This window comes from Heloderma suspectum, chromosome 8 (genome assembly GCF_057233095.1).
Source record: "Heloderma suspectum isolate Gila_16-S chromosome 8, 16-S_ref, whole genome shotgun sequence".
NCBI classification, from domain to species: Eukaryota; Metazoa; Chordata; class Lepidosauria; order Squamata; family Helodermatidae; genus Heloderma; species Heloderma suspectum.
Window position 1 is genome coordinate 46560477 of NC_139465.1, and position 17045 is coordinate 46577521.

The window sequence follows — 17045 nt, forward strand, 5'->3', positions numbered from 1 at the left end:
AGAGCATCCTCACAGCTGCAGAGGAGGCTGAGGCAGGACATCTCTCGGTCCCTGCGAAGGGATGTCCAGAGCACTGCAGAGCTGACAGCCACGGAAGGGCAGTGCAGGCATAGCCTCAAGGCAAAGCTCAGCTGGTGTCGGCCGCATGGCCTTTGAGCTGTGCCAGGCCCTGCCCTGCCCTGCCGATGGACCTTGAGCAAAACACGGCCTTGACAGGCATTTGTCTCATCCCCCTGCATTGCTGATGCTCTTTGGGAGATATTTCTCCCACCCCCAAGATGCTGTGTGGATCAGATGATCTTCCTGCACTCCTCACGATGGAGGGAGAAGGCCGAGGACAGGAGGAGCTTCCCTAAGCGCAGCGTGATGGAGGAGGAGAGTGTGGCCAACAGCAGACGCCTTGATCTGAAGGACGACCACTTGCTCCTCGTGGTGCTGCTCTTCACAGCCTTTCCGCCAGGCTGAGGAGGCAGGCCTTCCCTGGTTCCTGTGTGCAGTGGTGAGGCTGTGAGGGCGCTGTTGTGGGCGGCGGCGGGGGGTTGTGGGGGAGCAGAGCGGTTGTTGCTGGGGGGTTTGATCCCAGAGTTGGCTGGGACAGGAGGGGAGGCATCAGTTCTGTCTCATCATGAAGGTGGTTCTTTCTTGCCCTCCTTTCTGGGCAGTCTTGAACAGAGGGCAGATCGTGGGTGAAAGATGCAGCCTGACATTTTAGCCGTCAGGGTTTTTTCCCCCAGCCTTGTGGGCTGAAGGAAATTGAGACAAGAGCAGATGTTGGCATCCTAAGCTATTTCATGCATTGTGTTTTTTTCTGCCTCTTTTGACTGTAATTCTGCAAACTGCTTTGTAAGACATCCGATACTAAATCGCACACATTCTGCTTTACTATTCTGATAGAATAGGTGAGAGAGAACCTGGGATTCTGGGGCATCCCCTCCCCTCCCCATGCTGGACTTGCTGGCGTCGCTGGTCTGGGCTCCCATGAAGAGCCAGAGCAGAACAGGCTTTCATGAGCTGCAGCCTTGCTTTCCTGCTCCCGTCTACCATTTCCTGGCCCACCCCCCAGTGGTGTGGTGGTCAGTGTGGAAGTGCAGTGCTCATCCCAGAATGCAGCCAGCTGGGAGCAGGTCTTTTGTAAAGCTAGTGGGTCTTAATTGGCTGTTCAAGGCCAAGCTGCACCCACAATACTTTGCATTACAACAGGGAACAATATATTGTGGCTGGGAAAATTCATTTCCTCCCAGCTCCTGAGGATTGCTGCTAAGCTCAGAGGGAGGGTGGGGGGAGGTCATGTCAGTATCTCTGCTGATCACACATGGCTGGTGCTGCATCCCTGGGAGCTCTGGCTCCACTGCACCTGTCCCAAAGGCCAGATATGTGGCCCTATTTCTCACATTTTACCCACCCTCCCTCACCTCTCGATCGGTCCCTACTCAGGTGTCTAGCCATGGAGGGGGGATGGGGACACCTTCTCTGGCCTTGCCCTCTCCGCCCTCCCCCTCCCCCTGTGAAACTGTGACTGCATTCAGATGAACATGGCTACGGAGCTCCATGTGATCGGGAACTCAGAATGCATGGGGTTCCCAGTCCCACGAAGCACATCGGAGCTTCCCCGTCAACCTGGGGAGGCCAGAGGAGGAGGGGGCCGGGCCGGAGCACTTGTCCCTGTCTCCCCACCCCTGCAAGTGGCTTCATGGCACCTTACAACAATGGTCACACAATAAAGTTCCAAAAATAGGTGATCTCAAACAGCAGCGGAATAGCTGTACAATTCACAGCTCAGTATCACAATACCTGACAGAACGCCTCTCACGGCATGAACTGACCCATATGCTTATACTCAGCATCCAAGCCCTCCTCTGGGAGCCTCCTCCAAGGGAAGCTCGGAGGGCGGCAACAAGAGACAAGGCCTTCTTGGTGGTGGCCCCTCATTTATGGAATGATCTTCCTGATGAGGCCTGTCTGGCACTAACATTGTCATCTTTTTGGTGCCAGGTTAAAACTGCCGTCTTCTCTCAAGCATTTGGCAGCATATAGCAAGTTTTTTGATCAGGTCCTGGATTGGCTGATTGTTTTAAATTGCTTTAGCTATATGTTATTGTATGTGCTACCTATTTTATGCCCTTATGTGAATGGGGTTTTTTATACTTTATATAATGCGTTTTAATGGTCTTTAATTGTTTTGAACCACCCAGAGAGCTTCGGCCATGGGGTGGTATAGAAATATGAAATGAAATGAAATCAAAATGTGGAGATGCCGGAGGTCTAGGGAGCCACAGCGTCTTCCCTGGCTGCCTTCCCACTGATTCTAGGTGTGCGCAGATCATTTGGGACCTCGGGCCTTGGCTGTGGCACCCCTGCCTGAAAGATGGCCAGATTTATTCTCGCAGAAGCTTTTGTGGCCAGAGCCCCCATTGTCCGATGCTGGAAGTGATCTCTTTTGTGGCAGGTAGAGATACTCAGTGGCCAATACCCTGAGTATAGAGGGCAGAAACAAACAACTGTTGTTCTTTATGAGGCCAAAAAATCAAGAATACAGGCAGGCCAGGGGATCATGTGCAGCACAAATGAATGGGTGTCCAGTCAGATGAATACCCAGCAGCCTGTGTGTGTCTCACTCCTCTCGATTAAAAAATCCACAGTTGGGCAATACATTTAGTAGGACCAAACAGAATTCGACAACATTGTGCAAGTTTTCAAGTTCTCCAGAGCTCTTAATCAGGCTAGATCAGAAGTCAGCAACATGGTGCCCCCCAAGACCCCACAAGGAAGTGTGTCCATAAGGAACCGTTTCCACTACCTCTATTAAAGTCAATGGAGCGATATGGAGAGGTGGGGAAAAAATGGCTTTGGGGAGGGGGTAAGCAATGTGAGAGTCCAGAGGTGGGTGTGCTGCCATGGCAACTCGTGCTGGTGCTCAAGGCACTTTCCCAAAATGTCAAATGTGCTGCAGGCCCAAAACGTTTGCCTCCCCACAGGCTAGAGAGTACAAAACGAAGGGGATGGGAAGAAGTTAAGCTTCAATAAGTTAGCCAGTCTGACTTTCTGTTTGGTGTGAAGCTTGCACGTGCGCGGGGGTGGTGGTGGTGTAGCCCTCCCCATGGAGGGATTCCCCCTCCCAGCATCATTCAACAGATGCATATTTAAAGACCACTTGAAGAAAGAATGTGGGAAAACATTCCATGCAACTGCTAACTTCACTACGGCATGCTCTGAAATAGAGATGACATCAATTTTTGAACTTGGGATACTAAAGAATGCAATATCAAAAAATAAACCAAAGAAGAACAATTTCTGTGTAGCAAAGAAACAGAATTATAGTCTCAGTGATAAGGAGTAAGAAGATGCCATATATCCACTAGACAGAATTCATATATATATATATATATATATGCATGTGTGTGCATGCCCGCATGCATGCATGTACGTACGTGTGTATGTATTTGCAATATGCTGTGAATATGCTGTGAATGTGGGAGTACAATTTAGGCTGGAGGTACCAACATCACAAAAAGGAACAACCCCCTCCTAAAAGTATATGTCGAGGGATGTATTTCCAACTGTCGAGGGATGTATTTTCTGGAGGGGAGCCATGTTAGTCTGTTGCAGGCTTTGCAGCAAAAACAACCGGGAGTCTTGTGGCGCCTTCGCGACTAAGGGACTTATTCTGGCATAAGCTCTCCTCTACCACAATCTCCCAGCTGGTGGACTAGAGGGCGTGCTGTGGCCATGGAGGCTTCTACCAGAATAAATTTGCTAGTCTTTAAGGTGCCACGAGACTCTTTGTTGTTCTTGTCATGATAGATGAATGTTTAAAACTTCAGTGTATTTGTTCTGGGGAATCTGTGGTTGGACTATACACATTTATTTGTAGCAGAAATCAGAGTCAGAGAGACCACGGAGTAAAGAAAAATGAGTATTCTTTATTTAACGCGCGAGCTTAAGGCTGGAATCTTTTCCAAAGAGCCAAAAGCCCCGAGGCATAGCCACACATTACTTTCATAGAGATGATGACACACAAGCGACCCTTTCTCCCACCCCCTCTCCTGTGGTTTTACAGTTGGTATAGTTGTTTATAGTACAGGAAATGGGCCATAGGACATTCTATCTTGAGAACAAGGATACAGTCTTGCAGTAAGCAAAAAGGCAAAATCATGACTGTGTTGTGCAATTCGGCTTGCTGACAGGGGAAGTCTCTACATTGCTGTTCCTGCCAAACTATGCTAGCTCAGCAAGAACATGAGACCACTTAGTCTGACCCCCGACATGGCTGCTACATTCCCCCCTTAAATGCATAATTTTATTACAATTATAGCATTTCATTACACAAGTAGACATCTCGGTTGGCAAGGCATAACACAGGATTTTTATGGCAACTTTCTTATTTAATATCTTGTTGAGCTATTAAAGCATAGCAGGCGGCTGTTTTTGTGGCTGAGGCAATAAACAGATTGTTTAAGCAACGCATAAACCAGGGGATGCAGAGGCATAACAGTACCCCTACCACCGCTACTGGTAAAATCAGAACAAATAATGCTTTGAGCCAGCTGAGATCTGGAAGCCAAGAGGTCAACCAGTCGAGCCAATTATGTTGCTCTATTTTGATGTCAGCGACTATTTGGTGCAGTTTGTTGATCTGTTCATCTACAGCATTGCCATTATCAGTTAAGTTAAAGCAACAGAGCTTTTGGTGTGTCTCACAACCCAAATGATGAAGAAGGAAGAGGTAATCTATACTAGCTCTATTTTCTAGAACCGCACCTCTTAGATCACGCAACTCTTTATTTAACAATGACAATGCTCGTGAGGTGGCATTTATGCTTTTGGCTAAGCTGCAAGCTAACCGGTTGATCTCCAGACCATCAGCCAAGGCTAAACCTGGAACCCCAACCAGTGACATTGCTAAGGCCAATTTTTCTGAGTCAGAATATAACTGCACATGACTATTACAATTTTTAGTTAGTTGGAGTGCTCGAGGCTGCCGTCGACGGATTTTCTCGGGCCACAGGGGAAGAATTGGCACCAGGCGGCTGAGGCAACATGGGTGGTTATTAGACAAGTTGGCAGGAATGAATGACCAAGTGCGGGAACTACATGTCTAAAACCATCCATGAGGCAAAAGTATGTGGGCATCATTAAAAGATATGTTTTGAATTTTATTACAGTGGAAGGGGGCCAGGGATAGCTTTATATTTTCTGGAAAATTTTTGACAATTAAGCATTCGTGCACACGTAATATTTGTTTCAGCAACGATGGGGGTGCGTAGAGTGAACTCTGTAGGGGGTAGGATCTTTGCAACCACGCCCCAATTAGCATTTTGGGAATAAGTTAAACTTACACCATAAACTCTTAACATGGTATCTTTTTTAATTTTTCCAGGATGTCTACAGACAGGTATTAGGCAAGAGCTAATAAGCCTGTTTGCAGGTATATCTTTTGGTAAACAAAAATACTTTATCCCAGTGATGTTAGCTAAGTGAAGCCAGTAATTATCAGCAAATTGCTGGGACAAACTACCTTCTCCAGGGGCAGGCCCCCCTTTTTGCACCTTATTAAGGAAACACAATGCAACACTACTAACACTACAACACTCATGTTTGATCTTCTTTGGGATCTGACCGTACGCCGGGCAGCTATTCACCTGGCAAGCTGCAGTAGGGTCTAGTCCCCTTCTTCAATTCTCCAGTTGCAGGTCTGACCGTACGCAGGGTGTGTCCACAGTAAGGTCTAGCCTGAGTCTTCTTACTGCTTTTTCAGAATGATTTTTAAAGGATTTTTAGGATGTCTGTTTACAGTCCATTCCCCTCCTTTCGCTCTCTTGACTCGTGTTTAATGTACACGAGTTCATAGCTGTGGGGGTGGAAAGTATAACAGTTTTTGGTCCTCTCCATCTGGGAGTCAAAGGGTCATTTTTCCCTCTTTAACTCATACTTTATCTCCTGGTTGGAAAGGATGAATCTCTGTAACGGGAATTGGGGCTTATTTTCTAAGACAAAGCGACGCTGGGCTTGAAGAACTTTGCCCAGTGTTTGGACTTCTTGTTTAAGGCTAACGTTTGCTTGCTCTTGATGCTGCTCCAGTGTCAATTATGAAGTCAATGTCATGGCCCCTCACAGTGGCAGTGACTAGGGGCTTCCCAGGGCTGAGATTAAGGGGGCCCGGTCTGTCTTATTTAAGACTTTTGGCTTTAGCCACTTTAATGAAGGGGGCTTCTTTATACATTTTTATAGACCCCTGCTTTCCAGTTTGGTTGCTAACTAAGCGGTCTCCTCCCTCGCCCGTTCTGGCCCCTTTGGTTTTCTCTTTCATGTATTTGATTTATTTCATTTGGGCATTTACGCCACCAATGTCCATCTTGTCTGCACTGGGCACACTGTTTTTTTTCTTAAGAATCTTCTGCCTCTGCCGGGTCTTTTTCATTTCTTCATCTATGTTTTCTTGGGCCTCTGGGTCGAGGGGGCATACTGGCAATAGGCATTTAAAAGACGCTCCAAGTACGCTCTGGGGGCTTCGGTGGCACCTTGCAGCACTTTAGACACTTTGGTTATATTAACTGACTTTTTCATACTTGCTGTCATGGCTTCTAACAGCAGGGTTTGATACTGGGTGAGGCGCTTTAGCCCCGCTTGTGTGTTGGGAGAGAGAAACCTCTCTCCCTCTCTTGCTTTTTCTCTCTTTTGCTGATCTGCCTGTATTGCAGATCATGTTTCAAACTTTTTATATAAAACTTTCCGCTCTATGCACCAGCCTTGTCTTTTTGCAAGTTAAACTCACTTACTTAAACTTTTCTGCCCTACACTAGTCTCAATGACACACATTTGGGATAGGCTGTTCTTCTCTTTCTAGTTACATTTTTTTTTTAATCTTCAAGAACTATTACATTATTGTGGCTACTTTATCCCAGGTAATAAGCTTCAGGCACAATCAGCTGCTTTTAATTTACCCTGGGGGCAACTATGGCCACGCTTCTTTTCTACAAATGTTTTCTCTCTTTGCTTCTTGCCTCCTTTTTCTTCTTCTTTTTTCTTCTCTATCTGTCTTCTACTTTCTCTATTCCTTCTTTTCTACTTGCCTTTCTCTTTCTCCTTGTCATCCATTGGGAACCACACTTAGTATTATTTGGAGTTGCAACTAACACTAATCTGCAAATATCACATATATTTTATGATATTTAAGAAATCATAAAATATACACAACAAACTTTTTCTGCAATTTAACACAATGAATGGAAAACACTTTTTGCATGGTAAGGCATGATGGAGCAGATCCAGCAATTATACTGCTCTTCTGGCTGAAAGCTCAGGGCCCATTAAAATCAAGGGACGGGCATACTCACACACGCAAAGAGTTTTAGGTCACCATTTTTGCATTGGCAACTCTATGCTGAATGAGTTCTGGCAGAAGGAAATCTAAAAGTTATAGATCAAACTTAGCGTGCTGTACACTGAGCTGACTACAAACACAGACACACGGTCTACAGCAATGAGAGTTCAAGTTTATGAGAAGCTTCACAGCACTGTCCATGGAAAGTCTTTGACAATTCAAAATTTTAGTCCATGTGCAGAGTGTCTCTAAAAAGCCCAGATGATGGAGCCAAACAGAGAAGGCTCTGGGCAATGAAGATGCGATGTTTCCAGCAACGGCTCCCCACTTTTGCATCAGTTTAAAAAAGGGGAAGTGTGGCCCTACACCCCTTCTGACAGACAAGGGCCTTTAACTTTTTAGCAAGGCCTCTGTCTAAACAGAACGGCACAGCTCAGCTCTGTAGCCGTGATGCTTTAACCTGGGCAACTCCTCTGTAAATTTTATTTTACTTCCGTCAGGTTCTCACAGACATCTTTTCTAGCTTCTCTGCCTGCCAAGGCCAGACCAGCTAGGGAGTTGGGTGACTCCCCCTGGCTCTGAGAACGCTGATGGAGATAAGCTCATACAGACTTTGACATTTTAAAAACTTACTCTTTTTTCTCTTTCCTTTAATCTGGTACACGAAAGCAAAGTGCCGAAACTCAGGACACTGGGGGGGTGATGGGCATCGCCTTATACTTGCATTTTTTCAGGCAGCCATTAATCTTCGGGGAGGCGGTGGGGTGATTTGCAGGACTTCAAAGGCAAGCTTCCCAGTTTGTTTGTATTTGTAAATCCCAAGCTTAAAACAGGACACGATGAGGTACAGGGCAGCCAAATCTTTGCTTTGGCACGGGCAACAAATAACTCGGGTCAGCTTTCTTCGCTGGGGTCTCAAACAGGAAAACAGTCTTAATTTAAAGTTGTAACATCACTGACAGCGTCAGCCAGCCAGCTACACAGATTTCACTGTTTTTCAAGACAGTTACTCCAATATCTTCTTTTCTTCTCAATCAGGTTGGGTCTCCCAGCTTACACAGTTTATTGCAGCTTCCAGGAGCATGGTAGTAGCGTAATTTTGGCTTGGCCAGGAACATGCTGTCTGGTTTCTCGGTCTCTTCAGCACACACACTCAGGCAGTGTAACACTGGATACTCAAATCAGTGAGATTTCTTCATTGCAGGGAATCCCACGGCAAAAGCTTAACTGTTACGCTCTTCAGAAATCATATAGCTGATGGTCTACAGGCTCTATGAAATTCTAGGACAGTTCAAAGCTAAACACGGCTACCTTGACAGAGATCTTCATCATGGTCTCTCCGCTTCATTCTGCCTTGGGACCGTCCTATGGGCATGGCACACTTTCCACTCGAAGAGGGGTCTAGCCTGTGCCCTGGGGGCTGATTCTTCACCTTTATTTTCTATTTTGCCTTCATCTTCTGGGTCTTCATTTTCATTTTCCATTTCTTAGGGATTTCATCTCAATTAGGCGAGGTGATGATGTGGCACAACTCAGAACGTTGTGGGCAATTCTCCTGCTGCCCTCCCGGCGCACTAGGCTAACGGTTACTTCTTCAGCCTCACACTCCCACGCTTCGTCAAAAGTCAGGCTGTCTTGCAACATTTCTCTGATTAACAGCCTCAGATCTTGTTCTTTTTTTTTCTCTCAGCTCGACCTTGAGCTTTTTTGCTATTTCCTCTCTCTATTCTGAATCCTTTTTAAAAAATCTTTTTCCTTTTTTTTTTTTTAACATCTCAAGGGGGTGCAAGTCTTGCTTCCCCCACCTCCCATAGCCTCTCTCCTAAGATAAAGACAGACACAAGGAGGGAAAGGGGATTGGTCAGTGAGTAAGGGGTCTCACTGGCCGACACAAAAGGAATTTCACACCACGCACTTTGCTACTGGCCTGGGCACCCGGACGGTCAACGGTATGCATCAGAAACCGCAGTAGCCACTCACACCATCATCAATCTCTCCACTGCATCCATATGTCCCTGCCACCCACTTTTCCCACTTTTCACCAGAGCGGAAAGCGGCTTCCCCAGCTTCCTCAGCTTCCTACTGAGTACTGGCGTGCTGGGTACTGGCGCCCGCTCGGGGGTGTGATCAGGCCCCCCTTCTACTCGCAAGGAGTAGGTTCTTTTCATATATGTATACTAACACTGACCTTCATAAGGCGGGGCCCTCTTTTTTTCTGCCCAGTGGCCTTTCTCCCTAAAGGTGGGGCCCACTTTTACTCCATACTTGCCTTACTCCTGAAGGCTTCCAATGTGGGTTTCAACTCAATTGCAGCTGCGATACAGGCAGGGCTCAAGTTCCTTTCTCCGCTTCCCAAGGTTCTCTTGCTGCTCGCTGCCGTTTGGGCGATCCCGGCGCAGGCTCCCTCCCATTTACCCGACAAAAAGGTCGGTGGCGCCAAGAAAGGGAGGCGTGCGCTGAGCTCTCCCTCCCGGTGCGGCGATAAAGAGCAGGCAACTGCCACCTCTCTGTCTCAGAGCCTGCCACATCCGAGTCACGGCACCATTTATGTAGCAGAAATCAGAGTCAGAGAGACCACGGAGTAAAGAAAAATGAGTATTCTTTATTTAACGCGCGGGCTTAAAGCTGGAATCTTTTCCAAAGAGCCAAAAGCCCCGAGGCATAGCCACACATTACTTTCATAGAGATGATGACACACAAGCGACCCTTTCTCCCACCCCCTCTCCTGTGGTTTTACAGTTGGTACAGTTGTTTATAGTACAGGAAATGGGCCATAGGACATTCTATCTTGAGAACAAGGATACAGTCTTGCAGTAAGCAAAAAGGCAAAATCATGACTGTGTTGTGCAATTCGGCTTGCTGACAGGGGAAGTCTCTACATTGCTGTTCCTGCCAAACTATGCTAGCTCAGCAAGAACATGAGACCACTTAGTCTGACCCCCAACATGGCTGCTACAATTAATGCCTGGTGTTAACACCCTAGACCAGCCTTCCCCAACCTGGTGCCCTCCAGATCTTTTGGACTACAACTTACCACCGGCCCCAGCCATCATGGCCAATGGTCAGCAGTAATGAGAGTTGTAGTCCAAAACATCTGGAGGGTACCAGATTGGGGAAGGCTGTTCTAAACTAATGATAAGTATGTAAAAAGGAACAATGCTCATGAAGGCAGACCTAGCACTGCAGCTGTCTGGAGTTCAAGGCAAGGCCGGGTGGGAAAGCAGGGCTGTGCAGATTGGGGCCAGAGGAAAAACTTTCTGGCATCTGCTGAGCCACTGCGGTGAGCAATCCTGGAAGGGCAAGTTGGCTTTGTTCACTGGATTTGAGGCAGGCCTTGGAGACAGAATAGCAGGGTCCTCCAGTTTGCACTGAATCAAGAAAATGTACCTGCTGGAAACTGTTTCCTATCCTGGATGGTGCCGAATAGTAAGGAAGTATTTCTGAGCCATTCACCAGCCATTTCCCACTTGGAGAAAACACATGGGTGAAATGTTGCAGCCAGTGGATGCCTCCAGGAGTAATGTTTGCAATACTCTATGTATAAAGATGCCATGCAGATCAACCACCCCCACAGCTTGCTCGGAGATGTGTGGCTAGATGTTGACAGGTTTGTTGTACCTTGGAGGGGATGCAGGATCAGGGCCTCGAGTAATCCCGCAACAGCACAAAGAGTCAGCTTGATCAGCTAGACATCACATTCGTGGATGAGAAAGATTCATACTTGGTAATCTATGCCAGGGTCCATTCCAAAACAGCAGTTGAGCAGGTAGGCTGAGGTGGAGAGGAGAGTGCTAAGTAGCAAGAGACATTCTTGTCTCCCAGGTGGAATTCTGAACTTCCAAAAAGAAGTTCCCTCAAGCCAAGCAAGCCAAGAGTTAATTATCCTGAGAGACACTGGCTCATGTCCACCAGCCAATGTGCCCAGAAAGTCACAGGCTTTTGGCTGGTGGCATCTGGGCAGGTTCCCTGCAAGCCACCCAGGGATGGCAGTTTCTAGTATGGGATGAGATGGTAACGATCAGTTTTCCTCCACAGAATGAGAAAAATAAGATAAACAATATACAGGTGAGGCGACGAGAATTTTGTCCCCTAAATGCAGAATTAGAAAAGTGACTATCAGAGCTGATTTCTCTAGGCCAGCCTTCCCAACCTGGCACCCCCCAGATGTGTTGGACTGTGACTTCTATCATTCCCAGCCAGCGGGGCCCGTCGCCGCAATGCATCTGGAGGGCACCAGGTGGGAGAAGGCTGGCCTAGGCCATCGTTCTGTTAAGGTATCACTGTAAATTAACTAAGTGCAGTCTGCTGTATTATGTCTGTATATGCTCTGCCTCATCACTCAAGGCCCACTGAACTCTTGGCAGTGCCTCTGGTCCTAAACAGACATTACTTTAAATCTATGCCTAGAAGCTGTGCCTCCCCCCTCCAGTTTTACTCTAAAGTAGGTGCAGTAGAGTTGGGGGGGGGTAGAGGGGCTTTTAAGATCTGGATCAGGGTCCTTGCACCTATTCTAGAGTAAAAATGGCAGCAGGGGGAGAGACATTGCTGCTAGACACCGCTTTCAGGTACTGTCTGTTTTGGCCCTCTGTGGTGGCTTTGCATGGGACATGGAGATATGCAAAGAGGACGGGTGAGTCAGCCATGTTCCCAGACTTCTGGGGTCTCATGCAAAGGTAAAACTTGCTCACAGTGGCACAAAGACACACCAGCATCTTCCCCTGGGGGAATCCACATGGAATCACATGGAATCACTGAAAGAGGAGGTGCCGTTCTCTCCCACTTCTTCTGTTCTGCCTCACCTGCTGAATTGATATTGCTGCATTTCCTCTGTGTCTCATCCAGGAGCATGACATTGAGACTCCGTATGGGCTGCTGCATGTGGTCATTCGGGGGTCTCCAAAAGGAAATCGCCCAGCCCTCCTGACGTACCATGATGTGGGACTCAATCGTAAGTTTTCTACTTTAATTCTGGCCAGGGAGGGACAGGGTTGACTTGGCGTCGGTCTGATCCCCCTTCCCAGAAAACGAGATGTTCCCTGCAGCTATTGCTTTGGCAACCTGGGCGTTGTGCTTCTGGCAGCAGAAAGGAGCAGAATTTACCTGGCCCAGCAAGGCCAGCGACCAACAGCAGTGTTTTTGGCGCATGATGCCTCAGCTGCTTTGAACCTTTGGGACTGCTGAGTGAGGCGACAACATTTTGCAGGAAAGTTGCGTAATCTTTTGAGACAGTAGAGAAGGGCCTAATCTTAGCCGGTCTCAAAGAAACAGAGGCTTCTTCCAGACTTGCGCCTTCTTTCGCATTATGTCACTGCTTTCCCTTTTTTTGTTGCTTGTGGAACTGCACTGTAGTGTCCACAAAATTCTTTCCTCTTATGTGTTTTATTGCAAACCTCCCCCCCCCCCCGCTGTATCCCAGCCACACCAGTGAGTAGATCATGACAGGATGTACTTGAACTTCTACATACTTGTACTACCAACCTCAACCTTCCCTCCCCTGGTCTTGCCCCCAAACACATCAATTGTTGTGAACATGGGTTTCATACACCTGTATGCACAACTCCCCCCACCTCAGGAATTCCAGAATTCTGAAACAGTCAAGTTCAACACTTTGAAATTTGCTCTTCCCCCTGCCCCAACCTTTGCCAAGTCATACTGGACCATTAAGAACATAAGAAGAGCCATAATGGATCAGACCAAGGGTCCATCTAGTCCAGCATTCTGTTCACACAGCAGCTAGCCAGCTGTTGACCAGGAACCCACAAGCAGGACACGAGGGCAACAGCACCCTCCCATCCATGTTCCCCAGCAACTGGTGTACATAGGCTCATAGCCTCTGGTACTGGAGGAAGCACATAGCCATCAGGACTAGTAGCCACTGATAGCCTTCTCCTCCATGGATTTGTCCAACCCCCTTTTAAAGCCATCCAAATGAGTGGCCATCACTACATCCTGTGGTGGCAAATTCCAGAGTTTAACTATGCACTGTACGAAGACTCCTTCCTTTTATCTGTCCTGAATCTCCCACGAATCGCTTCATAGGATGACCCCAGGTTCTAGTATTTTGAGAGAGGGAGAAAAATGTCTCTCTGTCCATATTCTCCACACCATGCATAATTTTGTACACCACTATCATGTCTCCCCTTACCCTCCTTTTTTCCAAGCTTAACAATCCCAGCTGTTGTAATCCTCCCTCATAGGGGAGATGCTCCAGCCCCTCAATAATTTTAGTTGCCCTTTTCTGCACTTTTTCCAGCTCTACAATATCTTTTTTTAGGTGTGGTGACAGTATTCCAAGTGTGGTCGCACCATAGATTTGTATAGGGGCAATATGTTATTGGCAGTTTTATTCTCAATTCCTTTTCTAATTATGCCTAACACGGAGTTTGCCTTTTTAACAGCGGACGCACACTGGTTGACATTTTCATCGAGCTGTCCACCACAATCCCAAGATCTCTTTCTTGGTCAGTGACTGCTAACTCAGATCCCATCAGGTTATACTTGAAGTTGGGATTTTTTGCCCCCACATGCGTCACTTTACAGTTGCTTACATTGAACCACATTTGCCATTTAGATGCCCATTCTCCCAGTTTGGAGAGATCCTTTTGGAGCTCTTCACAATCCCTTTTTGTTTTAACCACCCTAAATAATTTGGTGTCATCCGAAAACTTGGCCACTTTGCTGCTCACTCCTAATTCCCAATAATTTATGTAGGTTGAAAAGCATTGGTCCTACTACAGATCCTTGCGGGACCCCACTATTTACTTCCCTCCATTGGGAGAATTTACCATTTATTCCTACTCTCTGCTTTCTGTTCCTTAACCAGTTACTGATCCATTAGAGGACCTGTTCTCTTATTCCATGATTGCTAAGTGTGCTCAGGAGCCTTTGGTGAGGGACTTTGTCAAAAGCCCTTTGGAAGTCCAAGTAAACAATGTCTACCGGATCACCCCTGTCTACATCTTTATTGACACTCTCAAAGAACTCTAAAAGGTTAGCGAGACAGGACTTAACTTTGCAGAAGCCGTGTTGATTCTTTTTCAGCAGGGCTTGTCCTTCTATATGCTTACTAATTTTATCTTTAATAATGTTTTCAACCAGTTTACCCAGAACAGATGTTAAGCTAACCAGCCTGTAATTTCCCAGATCCCCCCGGATCCCTTTTTGAAAACTGGTGTGACGTTGGCCATCTCCCAGTCCTCTGGTATAGAGGCTGATTTTAGGGACATGTTGCATATTTTGGTTAGAAGATCAGCAATTTCATATTTGAGTTCTTTGAGAACTCTAGGATGGATACCATCTGGGCCCAGTGATTTATTTGCTTTCAGTTTATCAATAAGGTTGAGAACTTCATCTTTTGTCACCACTGTTTGCCTCAGTTCCTCAGACTCCCTTCCTGAAAACATCAGTTCAGGCACAGGTGTCTGTTCTATATCTTCTGCAGTGAAGACAGATGAAAAGAATTCATTCAGCTTCTCTGCAATCTCCTTGTCCTCCTTCAGTAACTCCATTGTCATCCAGTGGTCCAGCTGCCTCCCTAGCTGGTTTTCTGCTTCTGATATATTTAAAGAATTCTTTATTGATGTTGATGTTGCTAGTGATATGCTCTTCAAAATTGTTTTTTTTTTTTTTTTTGCATCTCTTATTGTCTGCTTGCATTGCCTTTGTGCAAGCTTGTGCTCCCTTTTATTTTCCTCACTTGGGCAAAATATCCATTTTCTGAAGGAAGCTGTCTTTTCTTTAATACCTCCCTTAACACCGCATGTTAACCATGCCAGCGACCTCTTGGACTTAGTGCTACCTTTCCTAACCTGTAGTATACATTTTAGCTGGGCTTCTATCATTGTGGTTTTGAGTAATCTCCAAGCATTTTGAAAAGATTCAATCCTCTTGACTCCCCCTTTTAACTTCCTTTTCACCAGATGAAAGGGCTGGATGCACCTGATCTCGTCTGATCTTGGAAGCTAAGCAGGGTTAGCCCTGGTTAGTACTTGGATGAGAGACTGCCTGGGAATCAGGCTTCCTGCACGGATCAGGGGGTTGGACTCGATGGTCTTGTAGGCCCCTTCCAACCCTATGATAGCTGTAAATTCGGTCCTGTTTAACCTCAGAACCTGCACCAGATGGGTCTGAAGCACCCCAGTGGGTAACCAAGCAATCCCAACAGGTAAACATCAACCCAAAACACCACTACAGACAAGAATGTAACTTGAAACCATATTTATGGCTTTATTGCTGAAAATTCAGGGGAAATACAAAATAAAAGAAATAGCATGGTGGTTATATGAGCATTAGAAATTCTCTCTCCAATTACAGGGAAAGAGAATGCAACAAAAACAGAAGATAAATCAAAATAATTGCAGTTGCCAAAGCTGGTACTATGAACTTGGCCAATAAGATAACGGCTTCAGCTTCTAGCATTGTTATGACTCCTCCTTCCAATTTACTCCTGTTTACTACTTGCGGTTCAAAGCTAAACAAAAATAATTCAACCTATGTGTTAACCCTCCCATGGCCTCCTCCTGCTTCTTACTTGGATACAAAACTTATGCTGAAGCATTACTAAATTCCTCTAGGCATAGGAAGAGTAGAGGAAGGAGTTGGAGTGAACAGAAAACTCAAGACTTGGGAATAATTCCAGTTGTCACTTCTGAAGATGGGATTCCAAATCCCCTCCTCAGATATAACCTCCAAGTCTCAAGCTTAGAAAACACTCCAAGACCCAAACCCAGAGATCACTCTAAGTCCCAAACTCAGAAATAACTCTTAAGTCCAAAACCCAGAAATCATTCTAAGTCCCAAACTCAGAAATTACTCTAAGTCCCAAAGTCTAAGAGTCTAGAAGGGTCCGTAGTTACCCAAGTCCGTGGGTCTGGTGGCACGGCAGAAAGAGGGAAGTGGAGCAGCAACAGCAGGAACAAAAGACACCAACAACCCCGGAGCTCCCATTCCCTGGGCTTTTATACCCCTGCTCTGGTCAAAGGTGGGGCCCAAGGAGCAATGAGACAATCAGCCTCCAATAGGAAATGGGGTGCACGTGGATAGAGCATTTGCTCACCAATCAGAAACAAGGTGTCCCATCTATCTCCCATGATTTCATGTGTCTGGGGAACGTGTTTGGCACTATTACAAATGAGCTACTTTAAATGTCTCCACATCTGACCCAAAGTCTGCCATCTGGGCATGCTATCTTGATTGACGCATTGCTCTTCAGTATATCTTCTTTGAACTCCTGATCATCTTTGGCCATTTTTGGTCATATCTGCCCAAACACCTCCTCCTAGTTGTCATTCGTGCTCAGGGCTACACTTCCCCGCCCAACTTGCATCGAGGAGGGACATTCTCTTATCAGCAGGGGTGCACCGTGAGAAGTCAAAACAGTACTTTTCCTCCTCTCAGTAGGCATCTGAGCATGCTCAGCTCTGCTGCTCATCTCATTTAGACACTCTGCCAGCACGTCGTGGCCTTGAGCAAGCTCTGTGAATCCGCTTGTAAAGACTGCTGCATTTTTTCCCCTTCTTCAAAAACAGTCCTGAAAAATCTCAGTTAGAGTCTCAGTTAGTGAAATAACATCATTTAGTATAGAATCAAACTTCACGGTCTTCTCGCCCAGGGGTCAAGAGTCTGGAATACAAAGCTGCTTATGAATCTGGGGTCTTCTAGGGGCTCTTCTTGTAGGCCTCTCCCAGATTAAATCAGCCATCTTTACTCTTTTTTAACCCTTTTC

The 17045-nt window shown here is 46.5% G+C and overlaps 1 protein-coding gene across 4 annotated transcripts in view; it reads left to right on the top strand.

The window, feature by feature from the left end:
- The window catches only part of NDRG4 (NDRG family member 4), a 96779-nt gene that overhangs the window by 42308 nt on the left and 37426 nt on the right, over positions 1–17045 (top strand). For all 4 annotated transcript variants that reach the window (XM_084812307.1, XM_084812306.1, XM_084812308.1 and 1 more), the window contains one exon: positions 12164–12269. In XM_084812307.1, coding sequence (XP_084668433.1) covers positions 12164–12269 — 106 coding nt within the window. The remainder of the gene's footprint in view (positions 1–12163; positions 12270–17045) is intronic.